This window comes from Rhinolophus sinicus, linkage group LG03 (genome assembly GCF_036562045.2).
Source record: "Rhinolophus sinicus isolate RSC01 linkage group LG03, ASM3656204v1, whole genome shotgun sequence".
Classification (NCBI taxonomy): Eukaryota; Metazoa; Chordata; class Mammalia; order Chiroptera; family Rhinolophidae; genus Rhinolophus; species Rhinolophus sinicus.
Genome location: NC_133753.1, coordinates 175,395,798 through 175,413,602, shown reverse-complemented (window position 1 = coordinate 175,413,602; position 17,805 = coordinate 175,395,798). Strand labels below are relative to the sequence as shown.

Below are 17,805 nucleotides of genomic sequence, written 5' to 3'. Positions count from 1 at the left end.
AAATGCATCATATAACTATATCATAAATTAAAGCAAGAGTTTCTCTAGATATATTTAGAAGTAAAATATTAAATCATAGTATACATACAACTTTACTGGAACTTGTCAGTTTGCTCAACAAATTGATGTTCTAATTTATGTTCTTACTCTTTTATTTTACCTAATCTGGTCACCATTAAATGATACCATGTTTTGTTTTGCATTTTTCTTGTTACTAGTGAGGTTTTTCATATATTCACCTTTTGGGTTTCCACAACTTTGAATTGACTATGTATATCCTTGCCTTTAAATTTCTAATGAAGCACTTAAATTTTCTTTTGTATTATATTCCAGTGTTTCATAAACTTTGAGTTTGTAGTTTCTTTTTTAAATTGTTTTTGTATTTTCAACCAATTTCTTGTTCTGACCTAGATCATGATAAACAACTATTTATACTGCATTTGTTAACCACATTTATCATTCTTACGTATTTTAATAAATTAATATGATCTCTCGTTTTTATTTAGTTGTTTTTATAAAGTATTGAAATATGTTTAGTATACTAATTGTAGCTTTTCTCTTTATATATAAAATAATTAAACAGTTCAGTATTTAAATGTATTACCTTTATTCAGTAATAACATAGTATTAGCAACTTAATTATTTTGTTTTCTGGCTATTTCTTATATCTGTATAAATTCATTTTTCTCAATCAAGGTTGACCAAGATGTTGTCATTACCAACTCTTATGAAACAGCCATGCGAACAGCCCAAAACTTCCTTTCAATCTTCCTTAAAAAGTGAGTAAACATAGTCTGATTTTTATTTTCCCCAGTATAGAGAATACTTTAAGTTAAAGATTTATCCAATTTTCTGCCACAATCTGAATCTTGAATATATTTCCTTGGCCCTTGATTTCCAGATCTTTAAAATGAGGTAATTGAATATTAAAAATCTAAAATTTTGTGAACTTGCTTATAGGTTGGACTCCAAAAGTTAAAGTACTAGATTGAAATTCTGTAATTTTTCTTCAGTAAATTTTGGTGCATTCTAATTGAATAGAAAGTTTGTGGAGAGAGGTTATTCAGCCTTCATAAAAATTTATGGTAATCTCAGAGAGATAAAAACAGTGCTCATTTTAAAAAATGTATTCTACTTACCAGAAAGTAATATTAATATTTCTCAGTAAATGGGAAAAAATAAGTTTTAGAAATAATTTATTTAAATCCGTATTTTATTTCATGTACTCACTTAATACCTTGTTATTAGATATAGAGAAGAGAAAACTTTCTTAGCAAAATTTTAGTCATATTGGTGGGCATGTCACCTAAATTCACAGCCTTTTCATTATTTATCTTTGAACAGATGTGGTAGTAAGCAAGGTGAAGAAGATTACAGACCACTATTTGAAAATTTTGTTCAAGACCTTCTTTCAACAGTCAATAAGCCTGAGTGGCCAGCTGCTGAACTACTCCTTAGTTTGTTAGGGAGACTGTTGGTAAGAGTATAGCATTTAAAGATTATTAGATTACTAGAAGACAACATAATGAGGATGTACTCTGATTCACAGATGATGAATTCTTTAAAAATGTGTAAGGAAATATGACCATTGCATCTCTATTTTTGCATGTTCATAATTGTACACAATATTGTCAGTACCTTGTAGAAAACTAAAATGTGACTTTTGGTGCTTTCATTTCATTACGTAAGATAACTGCTTTAAAAACATTTTTGGTTTGGAAGTCTTATATTGTTAAAAGCATCTCAACACTGAGTATAAGTTATTGTAGTTAATTCATTTCAAAGCATGAAATTAATTAATGTGAACTCTTTGTCATCTTTAAAGAGTATTTCTAAAAACATGACACTTTTTGGTCATCATGTAATACAGTAGAGAAATACAAAGAAATATTGTGATTTGTGTTGTTTTTAAAGCTACATTTTGACTTGTGCAATACAAATTGTTACAAAACTGTTGGGACCTTACTTTCTGTGAGCTAGAAAATATATAATACTATTCTGGAACCAAGATAATGTTTCATAGGCATGAGAATTCCAGCTTAAGAAATTCTTAGTAGTATCCCATTTTTTTACAAATTAAACAGTTGAGCCTACATTTAAAGAAAGTGACTGTGTTCTTAGGGAGATTTAATGTGTAATTTTTCTGAAATGAATATGTTCAGATTCCACAAACTGAAAAGGCAGTCACTTTTTATGGAATAATATCACAAGGAAAAAAATTTACATTTCAGATAATACAATATAGATTTGGAATTTATATGATAAATTGGTATTAAAATAATATTATTATAAATTGATTACACTAAACCAAAATTTGCTTTATTTTGATGTGTAGGTTCATCAGTTCAGTAACAAGTCAACAGAAATGGCCTTAAGGGTGGCATCTCTTGATTACCTTGGAACTGTTGCTGCACGACTGAGAAAAGATGCCGTTACAAGCAAAATGGATCAAGGGTCTATAGAACGAATTTTAAAGCAGGTATTGAGATAAAGGGTTAAAATTATGGAGATAAATTGTAAAGTGCTTTCTTTAGGTATTATGTCAGTCTTGCATTTCATTTTGTAGATTCAAATAAGATCTGTACTTCTAAAAGTGGGCTTTTCAGAAGCCCCACCTGAGAATGTTAATACCTTGGGGTAACTTATAATGTCCAACGGGAACATTTAAATGATTTACATAAATCCTTAGTTTGCTTTCTTTTTACAACTCTGAAGTTAGGAGTTTATGGTGCTGTTTTCTGTTTGGTTTAACATAAGTTTTATTAAAATCTTTACTAAGGTGATGATTTTTCACACCCAGTTAAATTGTTTTGTACCTTTGAATGTTGTGTATCTTTTTCGATGGGAAAAGGTGAGGAGGGCTTCTTTTCATTTTATTATATTGGGGGCTTTAATGTTTAGGGGAGAAAGTGTTTTGTTGCTGCACTTTTTAAAAAAATATGAATCAGGTGATAGTAATACTAAAAGTTAGGTAAGAAAATTGGTAGGTAAATGATCTCTAACCCTAGCATATACACTGCTTTCATCTTTTCTGCTTTTTTTAATGTCCATAACCTTACTTATGCTGGCAATTAGAAATACGTCTAATTTTTTTTTATTGCACTTGTATTTTGAAATAATTTTAAATTTACAGAAAAGTTATCAGACCAGTACAAGGAGCTCCCACAAACCTTTCACCCAAATTCCTTAATTGTTGAAAATTTTCAGTTGCTTTATCATTCTTTTTCAAAATATACTTTCATGTATATCTGTATATGCATTTTTTTTCCTATTTGAGTAAACATGATGTCCCCATTACTACAGAAGTTCAAAGTGTAATTCCCTAGACTGGTAGCACCAATATTAACATCACCTAGGAACGTGTTAAAATGCGAATTCTACTGAATCAGAACCTTTGTGTGTGGGAACCAGCAATCTGTAGTTTAACATACAAATGAATACTGAAGTTTGAGAACCACTGTTTGTTATACGTTTTCTACAAACAAGAACTCTCACTTAAATATCCACAGTACAACTATCAAAAGCAAGACAGCACCATTAATGTGATACTACTATTTCTATTTTTAATAGGTTATAATTTGTGCTGTCATTATTTTAATGCTCAGGGTCTCCCCGATTTGACCAGTGAGTCCTGCATTGAATTGGCTTTTATTTTGTTTTTTTGATATGTTCCTAGCTTTCTTTGAGGACTTTCTTACTTTGTAGCACAATAAGATGTTTCAGGCTCATCTTTTACTGTCCTTGCCTCAGCCCTGGAATCAGCCATTTCTCTAAAAACGGCTGGTTCCTTTTAACTGGAAAATGGTAATTTACCATGTTTCCCCGAAAATAAGACCTAGCCGGCCAATCAGCTCTAATGCGTCTTTTGGAGCAAAAATTAATATAAGACCAGGTCTTATTTTACTATAATATAAAATCAGGTCTTATATAATATAGTGTAATATAAGACCAGGTCTTATATTAATTTTTGCTCCAAAAGACGCTTTAGAGCTGATTGTCCGGCTTGGTCTTATTTTCAGGGAAACACGGTAGAAACCAAGATCTAGGTGCTAGATGTCTTTTGTTATTTCTTAGAGTGACCTACAACCTCTTGTTTATCTATATGGCCATGTAGATAGTACACTGTAAAACTAGAGGGTAAGGGTCATTTGTAAATATTTTTATGGCCCTCGACATATTTCCAAATTGCTTTTGAAAGTTTACAGTGACCTAGTTTACAGTGCTATGATCAATTTCTGAATGTATCCATCTCACCACTCTCCTAGAACGTGGGTTATTCTAATCTTTGTTTTCTACTTAGATATACTTGGCATTTCTTGTGGCAAAGCTAGAGTATAAGCTATAAACATGAGTGTCAACTCAGAGTTAATTTCTGCTCTGTGTTGTTCTTGACAAGACCTAAACATTCAGTCCCCTTCTGTTTCTACATCCAGTGAAACAGCTCACCCACTCTATATTTAATATCCTTCATGAAATAAAGTACTATTTTTATATTATAAATACAAATATTTGCATTCCAGAATGTTCTTTTTAAATAATACCCCAAAGAAACCTATAACACGTAATAACAGTTTCCATTTACTAGATTAAATTTGGATTTGTCTCTTTTTTTCCAACAGAAAACCAGTACTAGGACCTTTTTACCTCTGAAGATTTAGCATATTGTTCTGATAATTTTTATGTTAGCTACTTACAAGCTCCTTCAAAGATGACATGTAGTTCATAAAAATAAAAGCCAACCTCAGCTATCAATATATTTTTCAAAAATAGTATTCTTCTGTTTCTCCCTATTTTAGTTATATTTTCATTTTTATCATTTATGTTTTTTTTGCTCAGATTTGTGTTTACAGCTGTATAATTTATTAGTTTTTTGTTCTTATTTGGTTCATTTTTGTAGGTTTCAGGAGGTGAAGATGAAATCCAACAATTGCAAAAAGCATTGCTTGATTACTTGGATGAAAACACTGAGACTGATCCCTCACTAGTGGTAGGATTCATTTCTTCTTTTTTTTTTGTTTTTTTTTTGAGATAACACATGTTTATTCAAATTGGGTATGAAAGAAGATTGGGACATGTCATAAAGAGGAAATTTGTTTACAATATTGATCTTTGAAACAGGGATACTTGATAATCTAAACAGAAAAAAATGGTTATGGATTGATTTGTCTATATGGAATTCTGGTACAGATATTACAATATACTTAAATACCGTGACATGGGAAATACTTGGAAATCTTTCCATAGGTTATCTTTAAGACTAGGCTAGATCATTGGTCCTCACAATGGGCATGGCCCAAGTGGTACATGATATGATCAATTAGCATATAAAAAAAACTGTTAGAGTTTTATATGAATAATTATTTTAATATAATCCTTAATTCTATTTTTTTGTATATTATATATTTTTGAAGTATTAGTATAATAGGTTCATATGTAAAATTTATAAACTATATTAGGGAACAGTGCATATTTTAGGGTACTTTTTAATTTTTAACTGACGGGAAATGCTATCTAAGGAGATTGGAGATAACTAAGCTATTCAGCCAACTACTGCATATTTTCAATCTATTGAAAGGAATAGATTATAGATATGACTCAGCATTAAAATATTTCAATAATTGGCTGTGTAGTTCTTGAAAAAATAAAGTGAGATTTTGAAAATAACTAGTCTTCTACCTTCAGCATTTTATCCATTTGTTCTAAACTTTTCTAGTTGACCCATCATCTAAGTTTTACTGAATCATGTAATACTGACCTTAATAGTAGTGATATTCTAGATTTAATAGAGTTGTGTTTATGAAATTATCTTTTGACATCATTTTAATGGGACAAAGTAAAATAATAAGTTTTCTATCATTCGGATATTGTAAATGTTCCAGCTTTCTGAAAATCTGTCTTTATCCGATGGAAGTTGTTTTAAAGTAAACCTTAATATTTGTAACTGGTTTAATTTTATCAAGAGTAATGAGTTAATTTTATCAAGAGTAATGAGTTGGAAATTGTTACTAATTTCATCAAACTCAATCTTCACTAATTTCTTTCCAGTTTTCTCGTAAATTCTATATAGCCCAATGGTTCCGTGACACAACTCTGGAAACAGAAAAAGCAATGAAATCACAAAAAGATGAGGAATCATCTGAAGGAACACATCACGCAAAGGAAATTGAGACAACTGGTCAAATTATGCATCGAGCTGAAAACCGGAAAAAGTTTCTTAGAAGCATTATTAAAACCATGCCTTCTCAGTTCAGCACATTAAAGTAAGACCCAGGGAGAACACATCTTTACTTTTTCAGTTATCTCTTTGAAATCTATTTATGTGCTTTACAAAAAAATATATAAAAATTTAATGACGTTTTGTTGCAGGATGAACTCCGATACTGTGGACTATGAGGATGCTTGTTTGATTGTTCGATACTTGGCCTCTATGAGGCCGTTTGCCCAGAGCTTTGATATTTATTTGACACAGGTAAACTGGACCAGAATCCCTTATACAGACATTTCTGATTCTTGATATTTGTGGAGTAGTGTTTGATGTCTGTTCATTGTTGAAAATAGATATTTTAAAAGATCGTGAAAGTACCATTTGTTTCTATGTTCCATATTGTTAAAATGCCTTTGTTCTGCATGCCTTTTACATATTGATTCTTGTTTCACAGATAAATGGATACATGACGGTATGAGTATAACACTTATGGTGTACGAGGTGTGATCACAAAATACGGTAAATGTTTAAATTTAAAAAAATTTATTACAGTAAAAGACACATTGCCATTAAACCTCCTCAAAATACTCCTCTTCGCTTTGAACACACTTATCCCATCGTTCTTGCCACTTTCTGAAGCAGTTCTGAAGTCCTTTTTCGTGAGTGTCTAGTTTTGCTGTCGTGTCTAGTTTTGATGTCCTGAATCCATTCAAAATGTTTACTTTTTATGATCATTTTGACTTTGGGGAAGAGCTGGAAGTCTCACGGTGCCAGATCCAGTGAATAAGGTGGATGAGGATGCACCGAAATGTTTTTATTTGTCAGAAAATGCCACATACCAGAAGCTATGTGTGACATGGAGCGTTGTCATGATGGAAGATTAAGTAAAGACACAAAAGAGGACTTCCAGAATTGCTTCAGAAAGTGACAAGAATGATGGGCTAAGTATGTTCAAAGCAATGGAGAGTGTTTTTTTTTTTTCCGATGGAGAGTCTTAAAGTGGATTAATGGCAATGTGTCTTTTACTTTAATAATTTTTTTTATTTAAACATTAACCTATTGTTTGATCACACCTTGTAAGTAGAGTGATTGATGTTATAAAAACAAATTATTCAGTTACCAAATGTTATTTAAATGATAGTAAATATCCTTAATTAAAATTATACATAACAAGGTTTTAGTGAAGCTACAAGTCCTTGCAAATGAAGCATAGCAATAAAAACCTGGTTTAATTGAGAATGCCAGGATAAAGGCCCTAAAGTATAGAATGCCTGCCTCACTTAACTTTAGGTTAAAACTTTTGATCAGTAAGACAATATGTCTTTTGCTCATGTATATAAAAAAGGGAGGTAAATTATGTTTATTTTCACATATTTTGCTTTTCATGTTATATTTTGTTAAATGTTAAGTGTTCTACAATTTATGAAAATATCAATGTTTACTTGGCAGATCCTTCGAGTTCTTGGTGAAAATGCAATTGCCGTTCGAACAAAAGCCATGAAGTGTTTGTCTGAGGTTGTTGCTGTAGACCCCAGTATCCTAGCAAGGGTAAAGAGGAGCAGAAATTATTCTTCTTTCTTGAGCTTTCTATTCAAATTAAAATACTAGCTCTACTTAGTGTAAATTACATTGTCTTTATTTTTCTTTAGCTTGATATGCAGCGAGGAGTTCATGGACGATTGATGGATAACTCTACTAGTGTCCGAGAAGCAGCAGTAGAATTACTGGGTCGATTTGTCCTTTGTCGACCTCAGCTTGCTGAGCAGTATTATGATATGCTGATTGAAAGAATATTGGTATGTTTGCTTTCTCATTTTTGTTATACAATTCATGAATATAATTTTGTTTTCCTGGTAGTATCACATTTTTCCTTCAAATGTTAAGCTAGAAAAGTGTCAGTTATAAATTTATTTTGCCCAATGTTATGAACTATAGTACCTTCTAAAGAAGGACATATTTCAAGAGGAGGGCTGCTCAATACTGTAAAGCAAGTCATTGGTGAAAATTGGATTCCTTTTTTCAGTTACTATTCCTTTTGATTATATAAGTTTACAATGAATAAATCATAGGAACTACATGGGTTTAATATTTTAAATAAGAATATAGAGTAATTATGTACATATGTATGTATGTGTATAAACAGGAAAAATTATTTCAGTGAGAGCTAAGTACAGAAGTTTGGTATCTGACAATATTTTTGAATCCTTTATGTGTATCTGCATGTTTCCTTAAAGGTGAATTATGACAAGCAAGTTAAACCAGAAAGTCATTTGTGTCTTAAGAGCAAACTTAGATACTATTCTAAGACACTTAAGTTTTTGGATATCATGGATTTCTATGGCTGTGAAGCATTTTCCTAGAATATAAAAGGAAACATTGGCATTTCAAGATACCTGTCGAATCTACACACCACACCCTGCAGGCATATTGGCTACTTATGTAACTCAACAGAGATTCATTAAGCACATGACTAGGTATTCCCACAATGACAAGAATTTATCACCTTTAGCCTAGTATCAAAATACTGTATGATTGAAAGTTATAATACCAGCTTCAATTAGCATAAAATCTTGATATCAACCAAGAAAGAATGGAAGAATTTCTTTTTTCCCTTTTGGTGCCTCTCAGTCTTTTCAAGAGTGAAAGGCAAAACCAACTGGATTCTCAAATCTACAGTGAACTCTGACAGCATCTACGCTAGCAATATATTGTAAAATATTTTCACAATGGCTAAACTGCATTATGGAAATAATTTTGCACAATAAGTGTTTGATGCTTTTTATTTATTTTTAAAACTATGAAATTTGTAAAATTAAAGAAAAATAGTTCAATGAACACCCGTGTATCCACCACCACATTTAATCTATATTTTTTGCTGAATTATTTTAAATTACAAACATTTTGCTATTTCTCCCATAGATATTTCACCTTAACGCTCCAAAAAATAGGAATAGTGTCCTTGTAAACAAAAACTATTATCTCAACCAAATTAACACTCCCTAAATATCATCTCATAACCAGTTCATACTCAAATTCTTCAGTTGTCGCAAAAATTGGACAAAAAAAATTTTTTCCAGCTTTTTTTTTTTTTTTAATAGAATCGAATGAAAGATCATACTTTGCATTTGGTGGTCATGTTTTAAAATTTACAGTATTCTCACTCTTTTTTACACACTTCCCCCTCTGACATTGACTAATTGAAAAAGACCAGGTTAGTCTTGTTATTTCCTCATTGTTTTGTTTAATTTGTTCCTTTGTTTCTTGTATTTCCTATAAACCATAAGATAGTGGCAATGGTTTGATTAGATTTAGGTTAGACATTTTTGTTAAAAATGTTTTATATGCTGCTTAAATAGCAGACACTATCCCAAAAGTTTCATGTTTGTTATCCATTTAATTTTGGGAAGCTTATACTCTAGTATTGCGTTCAGTACTAACTAGTTAATGTTTTTTCATGTATTGGATATCGTATTTTAAAAATAGATGGTATAAAATAACTCATTTATAGTAACATCAATAAGAAAGCATATAAAAAGGAAATATATAGACCATGTTTATCATGTTAATATATAGTGAATATACTGCTTGTTGGTATTTATTTTCTAATTTCATTTTATCAAATTTCATATACCTTGGTATCTTGATTGTTTTTGACATTTAATAATACCTTTCTGTTCTTAGGATACTGGTATTAGTGTCAGAAAAAGGGTAATAAAGATTCTAAGAGACATCTGTATTGAACAACCAACGTTTCCAAAAATTACCGAAATGTGTGTAAAAATGATTCGCAGAGTTAATGATGAAGAGGGCATTAAGGTAAGATGAAATGTTGACTAAAGTTTATTGTTCATTAATGTTTTAAATAACTTAAATGTTTATTATTATTTAAATTGTGTCTATTTAAATATATGTAAAACTTTACAAATGAAACGATATTTATAGACTTAAATTCAAGATAAAGACTTACTTTGATACATTTTTATTATCTAGATGTTGCATTAATTAATAAAATCTGATTATTCCCAACAAATTCAGCAATTAAAGTATTTAATACCTTTATAGAGATTGTATTATATATTGGAAATTTTTATCAAAGTTATTTTGATTTTTACATGGTTTGTACTTGGTTTTATACTCATAAATTAGTTAACACTTTGTTGAAAGTTTAAATATTTTCTCCTGCAAAAGTAGTAAAAATATTTTTTAGTTTGATCAAAAACATTCGAGCATATACTGTGCAGAAGTTCCAAGCTAGGCATAGTGATATCCATTGAAAATCTTAACCAAATTTTAAAAGATTATAATTTTGAGAAATTAATTGGTGATTTGAAAAAAATTGAGAAATTCATACCAAAAATTGCCAGTAATTTGTGTTTTGATTAGTTATTTATAGCTTTGTTTTAGGCTTTAATGAGAATTTGGGATTGAGAATTTTGCCATGTTTGTTGTAATTACTTAGTTTGAATTTTTTCTTCTAGAAATTAGTAAATGAAACATTCCAAAAACTCTGGTTTACTCCAACTCCACACAATGACAAAGAAGCAATGACAAGGAAAATTTTAAACATCACTGATGTGGTAAGAAGGACTGGAACAAGGGGTTGGTCCCTACCGGTGCAAACCTAGCTGAGGTGAACTCCATTTTACAAAGGGAGAGACCCTAATGAGTATGTGGTTAACCTTGACATTTAGTACTACATTCTTTACTTTATATTTCTGAAGATACTCAAGGGATACAAGTAAGATGAAATGGGTGTTTCTACATAGCCCCACTTTTTGGCATTTACAGACTTAAGCACCAATATTGAAATTCTTCAAATTCCTCCAGTGATTGAAAACTAAGAGTGAAAGGAGAAGTGGATGAATTAGGTGCAATAGCCCAAGGATAGCAGCCTGAAATGAGATAGTAATTTCTATCTTTTTCAGAAAACATGAATTAAGATTAGTTTCATGTTTAAATATATACATAAACTATAATTTTTTTTGACCCATGATACTTTTCATATTTTGAACATAAGAAATCTTATGTCATCAATTATATATCTGTTTCACTGAATTCTTTAAATCTGCTATCTAGAAGGAAAATATGAAGCAAGCATTTTCATTTTTATTATTCTAGACCTTTTGGATTTTCCTGACAGCATGTAGTTCAAGTTATTGTTCAAAATGTAATTCCACATTTAATTTCAATACATTACACTAATTTCTTGAATGTATTCTGATATATTTTTACAATAAAAATTTTAACATTGGTAAGTTATTGGCTTACTGAAAAAATAGTTTACTTTAAAAATAAATGTTTTAATTGAAGACATTGAGACATTTATATATTTAAGGCTAAAGTTAGCAAAGTGTATTTTATTCAGATTAAGTACATTTCCAGCTTTGATAGTTTCACCGTATTTTCCCCCTTAGGTTGCAGCATGCAGAGATACTGGATATGACTGGTTTGAGCAACTCCTTCAAAATGTGAGTGTTATTTGGACTTCTGATAATAGATAACATGAAATGTAATAGAAGTTCTTTGTAGATTTTATATGACATAAAATAACCTTTTCAGTTTTTTTTTTTTAAGTATTTGCCTTTTGGTAGGGAAACTTTTTTCAACATATTAGATTGAATGTTTTAGTTAATATCCGTATTTAATCCATTATTTATTTACTTGTTATAAGTAACTTTTCTAAAATAGTAATTGAAATTCTATCTTCCCTTCCACCAGATCATTATTTTTTTCTTATCTCTTTAATCTACATTATAGACATGAGATCTATAAATAGATAAACAGACTGCATTAAATATATATTTACATTATTTGACATGTTATAAAATATGTAGAATTTCCTAAAGTAGTGCAGAATTAAACCATAACTCATGTTCTTTTAAAATTTCATAAGTGGAAATGTTTATCTCCCTATGAATTTTTTATTTCACAAGTTTTCAAATAGAAGTACCCATCACCCACTTTAAAAACTATCATCATTTTCTCAGTCTTGTTTTATCTCTCTCCCTCATCTTTTTTTTTGTGTGTGCTGTAATATTTTTAACGCAATTCCTATACTTTATATCATTTCACCTAGTATAAATACTTTAGTATCTGTCTCTAACAGAAATTAGTTTTTTAAAAAAACCCAGAATATCATCATCTATATTAAAATAAATATTAATAAATTATTCCCTAATATCTGATACTTAGTCCATGCTCACATTTCCCTGATTGTCTCAAAAATGTATTATTGTATTTGGTGTACAGTTCCTTTGGATGATATGGCTCTTAAGTCTAAAACTATAATAGTTGACCACTTATCCCCTCCTTTTTTTCATACCACTTATGTGTTTTTCTGTAGAATGTCCCATGTTCTGGATTTCATAGATCTCTTCCTTCTGGTGTCATTTAAGTTGTTCCTCTGTCCACCATTTGTGTGTGTGTGTGTGTGTGTAAATTCTTAGATCTAGAGGCTTAATAACACTGAAGTTCAGTTTTGAGAGTAAGGGACAAGAATATTTCATATGTAGATGATGCTGAATATTATTGCATCACATCAGGAGGCACATAGTATTGCTTGTCCTGTTTTCAGTAATCTCTGAGTTTAGGTATTGTCAGTCTGGTGCATCTACATATTATTAAGTCTTTAAGGATTGATTTTAAATGATCGTTACCTAGATTCATTATTTCCTTCAAAAGGTGTAAAATACTGATGCTTTTCCTAATTATTTGTTTCACATTAATTAGCTGGAATTCTTCTTTAAAAAGGAATTTTATCCTGATTGTTAGTATGACGTATAAGTTTTATAGGAAAGGCAGGGGAAGTGTTTGATTCTTTTCCATTACTTGTCAGTTTTCAGAATAATGAGTTTTCCTGTCATCCTCCAAAGATGACTAATGAGTTTGTTCATTTTTTAATATCAATATGAACTAATAGATTCATATGTCTTTGATGTATTTTAATTTATTGCAGTCATAATTCTTTTTTAAGCTCAAATTGGCCCCTTTGCCCAGTGTTAGTCCCTTCAAGTTGGTCTTATATCGTTTTGATATAACCTCATTAGTCTTTTGTAACCTGATTGCTTTTTGCTTCTACAAGATGCCCCAGACTCATCTTGTACATTTCTTGCCCCAAATCTAAAATAAGCCATTTTTCCAAAGAGCCCAAATCCCTTCGGTGGGAATTAATCTCAGTGCTGTGGATGTTCATTGGTAAGTGTTACCATAGCTTTGGGTCTTTTTAGAGAATAGACCTACAAAATACATATTTTTTTTTAGAAAGAGAAAAATAAGAATTTATATTGACACTTTTTATTCAAATTTAAGATTATAAGTCTCCTTTGATTTTATTCTTTCCTTTAGGCCAAAAGTCTTGGTTCCCAAGGCAACGAACATGATTTTTTATTTGCTTTGTCCTACTATGTTAAAAATAAGATTATTGGATACAGCTTAAAATATTTTTGCATTTCTTTTTATCTATAACTCCTTAAAGATATACCATTAGAAGTCTATCTTGAAATAACATTTTTCTGTTTGACTATGTCAACAATTTACTATTTAGTTAAGTCCATTTGTTTCTGTTTAATTTTTTTATTTTTAGCAATATTTTTAGTAATGAAACTGTACATAGTGATATTTTTAATAACCAAATTTTATTGAGTCAGAATATATATGCAAAAATATTCACTAATTTCAGATATACAGTTTGATTAATTTTAATATATACAGTAAACTCCAGCACAATCAAGATATAGAATACTACCCTAAAAGGTTCCTTGTGTTTCTTTGTAGTTGAGCCTCTCCCCTGACCCTAGGAAACCACTGGTCTCCTTTGTGTCACTATAATGGTACCTTTTGTAGAATTTCAGTTCAGCGGAATCATGCAGCTTGTAGTCTTTTGTTTTTTATTTTTTTTTTAATTAGCAGAATGTTGCTAGTATATTAATATTCATTTTTATTGCTGAGTGGTATCAATAGTATCATGATTTCTTTTTTAATTCACAAACTTATGGACTTTGGGGTTGTTCCCAGTTTGGACCATTATGAATAAGGCCGCTATGAGTATTTGTGTGCAAGTTGTGTGAATGTGTGTTTTCATTTCTCCTGGATGAATTACTGTGAGTGCCGTTGCTGGGTCATGTGGTGAGTGAGAATCCTTCAAACTATTTTCCAAAATGGCTGAACCATTTAACATTCCATCATCAATGTTCCATTTGTTCCACATCCTCACCAGCCCTAGGTATTATCAGTCTTTTTAATTTGAGCCCATTCTGGTGGTGTGTAGTAGTATGTTGCTTTTTTAAAATGTTCAAGATGCCTTTTTAAACACCTTCATGATGCTTGCTTGCTTATGTTACCCAACTATAATTCCTTAGACTCTTCATAAATCATCTTCCATTTCAGAATTTTACAGGATATAGTTACCATCATTTTCTTTCTAAATGAGATAATTAGCTTCATATTATAGAATCTTATAACCACCTTAGTTATATTTATGTCAGCCATTCCAAAGAGGACATTATAATTTCTAGAAGGCTGTATAACCATGTTTCATCTGATAATTACAATAAATGATTAAAAATTAAGTGTAGCTGTCAGAAATGTCAGTATTTAGTATTACTGAAAAGATTGTAAGATAACATCCCTATGTATTATTGGCAAGTTAGAAGCAGAAAGGAGATAACTAGATTTACAATCTCTGAGCAGTAGTAGTTTTATATTCTTTATACCTTTACTCTCTAGTCCTATAGTTGTCCATTCAATTTTTTTTCATCCTATCTATGCTTTACTACTTTAGTTTCTGCCAACAGTTTAGTTTACCAGTGACATTATGATTTTGTGATATAGTTATTAGACTAGCAGAGTTTAATATAAGAAATAAAGCTCAAAAATATTTATATAAATACATGTGACAGAGACATAACCTCTCTTAGCAGTTACATATAAATTTTAAGAGAGGCTAGGAAGGATATAGGTAATGGACTGCTGGAATTATTGGAATTTTTTGAGTCAAAAATAATTTGCACACTTTCTATTTCCACATGAATTCATATACACACATTCCATTCCATCCAATTTCAGCAGTTTGTCGTTTGTATTATTTATGTGTTGGGTTGGTTTCTTATAGATCACTGATTACCAATTCATGGAATGTGGTTTCCTAGGGAAACTTCAAATACTACATGAAATAGCTTCAAATTCACACATGCACCACATTGTGCCTATGGACTAAATTTTGTTTGTGTGTGTGTACATACACACATGCATACAGGTGGTAGTTTTGGCAGAAGCATTGCTTTCAGGGAAGGTAAATCTATCCAGAATAAGTATCAATTCTAATAAGAACAAAATGATCTCCTTTTGTGATGGAAATGGTCCAATATGATCAACCTTTACCAGGTAGCTCATCACACAGGGAATGGTTCCACATCAGGGAACCCGTGTTGGTCTCTACTGCTGGCAGATTGGGCCCTCAGCAGTGGCCATAGCAAGGTCGGCCTTGATGAGTAGATGTCCAGTTTGCTGAGCCCATGCATAATCCATCCCTGCCACCATGGACTGTTTGTTCATGAGTCCATTGGGCAATGACCAGAGTGGCTGGGAAAAGAGGGTCATATCTTCATAGAAGGTATCTACAGAATGGGTCTTTCTATCTACTTGATTATTAAAATCTTCCTCTGCCAAGTTTCCCTTTCATAAACATTCATGTGGAAAATAAATATCTTCACATTTTTTGCCCTTTCAGAGATGTCCAACCACATGACTCTTGCCCACATTTCCTTGTCACCAACTTTCCAGTCTTGTTCCTTCTAAGTCCCTGACCATCCATCCAAATCATTGGCCATAGCCCACAAATCAGTATATACATACACACCTCGTCATTTCTTCTTCCAAGCATAGTGAACACCCAGGCTCACTGCTCCAAGTTTTGCCCATTGGGAGAATTTCCCTTCACCACTGTCCTTCAGGGATGTCCCGGAAAGGGCAATATTGTTGCAACTGTCCACTTTCAGGTGGTGCCTGCATATTGTGCAGACCTCTCTGTAAACCAGGCCCAAGTCTTCTCCTCCTCTGTCAGCTGATCATAGCGACCTCCCCACGAGGCCGTAGGTACAAGATAAGGTGAGAGAAGGCAGTGTAGCAGATGTGGGAATCATAGGCATTTGGGCCACTTCTTCATGTAACTTACTAGTGTCCTTAGGCCTCCTCTGACCCAATCACAGACATACCACTTCCCTTTTCATGATGGAGTGCTGCTGTACACACCCAGCTTTATGGTTTGGTGAGTCAGATAACACCCAGTTCATGATAGGCAACCCAAATTGCATGGTAATGTCGTGTCCCATGGCTGGGCGTTTAGTATCTCCAAAGGCCCAGTAGCAGGCCAAGAGCTTTTTCTAAAAAGGACAGTAGTTATTCAGAGGATGGCAGGGCGTTGCTCCAACAACCTAAGGACCTATGCTGCAGTTCACTGATAGGAGCCTGCCAAAGTCTCCAAACAGTGATTAAAGCATCATTGGGTCTGCTGGATCATAGAGCCCAAGCTGCAGAGCAGGTTGCACAGCAGCCTGGATTTGTTGAGAGCCCCACTCAACACTGGCAGCTTCTTGGGTCACTCAGTGAATGAGCCAGAGTAATATACTCAAATGTGGAATTTGTTGTCTGCAAAATCCAAAGAAGCCCACTAGGCATTATGCCTCTTGAGGCCAGATGCAACAGCCAGTTCTGTCACTTTAAAAGAGATATCTCAACATGCCCCAAATCACTAGGCTCCTAGGAATTTCACTGGAGTAGAAGACCCACTGAATTTTTGTTGGATTTATTTTCTACCCTCCGACACACACATCTTCCCAATACGTCTAGAAAAGTTGCTACTTTTTGCTCACTAGGTGCAATCAGCATAATGTCACTAATGCAATAGACCTGTGCGATATCTTGTTAAAGAGAAAGGTAATCAAGATCCTGCAAACTAAATTATAACATGAGACTGGAGAATTAATATACCCCTGAGGTAGAGCAGTGCAATGTATTGCTGGCCTTGCCAACTAAAACTGCTTCTGGTGGGTCTTCGACAGGGATGGAGAAAAAGGCATCTGCCAGATCAATAGCTGCATTCCAGGTACCAGAGGAATGTATTAATTTTTGCTCAAGCAGTGATACCTCATCTGGTACAGCAGCTGCAATTAGAATCACCACCTGGTTAAGTTTATGCTAATCCACTGTCATTCGCAAAGATCCATCTGTCGCCTGCACAGGCCAGATCAGCAAGGTGAATGTGGGTGTAGTGGGAATCGACACCTCTGCATCCTTCAAGTCTTGGATGGTGGCACTAATCTTGGCAAGCCCTCCAGTAATTCAGTGTTGCTTTTGATTTACTATTTTCCTAGGTAGAAGTAGTCCTCAAGGCTTCCATTTGGCCTTTCCCACTCAATAGCCCTCACTCCACAGATCAAAGAACCAAGGTGGGGACTCTTATCTATTGGGTGCATCTATTCCAACTATACATTTGGAACTGGGAAAATAATCATTGGATGGATTTGGAAACCCATTCACTGGACTCACTGTGAAACAGACCTGATCTATACATCCATTGATTACCTGACCTCCATAATCCCCTG

General features: G+C 32.4%; 1 protein-coding gene across 3 annotated transcripts in view; it reads left to right on the top strand.

Moving 5' to 3' along the window:
• NIPBL (NIPBL cohesin loading factor) overlaps positions 1-17,805 on the top strand; it is a 188,307-nt gene that overhangs the window by 141,548 nt on the left and 28,954 nt on the right. For all 3 annotated transcript variants that reach the window (XM_019737211.2, XM_074328993.1, XM_019737212.2), the window contains 11 exons: positions 697-779; positions 1,345-1,477; positions 2,336-2,479; positions 4,898-4,987; positions 6,046-6,260; positions 6,367-6,469; positions 7,655-7,753; positions 7,855-8,001; positions 9,887-10,021; positions 10,684-10,782; positions 11,620-11,673. In XM_019737211.2, coding sequence (XP_019592770.2) covers positions 697-779; positions 1,345-1,477; positions 2,336-2,479; positions 4,898-4,987; positions 6,046-6,260; positions 6,367-6,469; positions 7,655-7,753; positions 7,855-8,001; positions 9,887-10,021; positions 10,684-10,782; positions 11,620-11,673 — 1,302 coding nt within the window. The remainder of the gene's footprint in view (positions 1-696; positions 780-1,344; positions 1,478-2,335; positions 2,480-4,897; positions 4,988-6,045; positions 6,261-6,366; positions 6,470-7,654; positions 7,754-7,854; positions 8,002-9,886; positions 10,022-10,683; positions 10,783-11,619; positions 11,674-17,805) is intronic.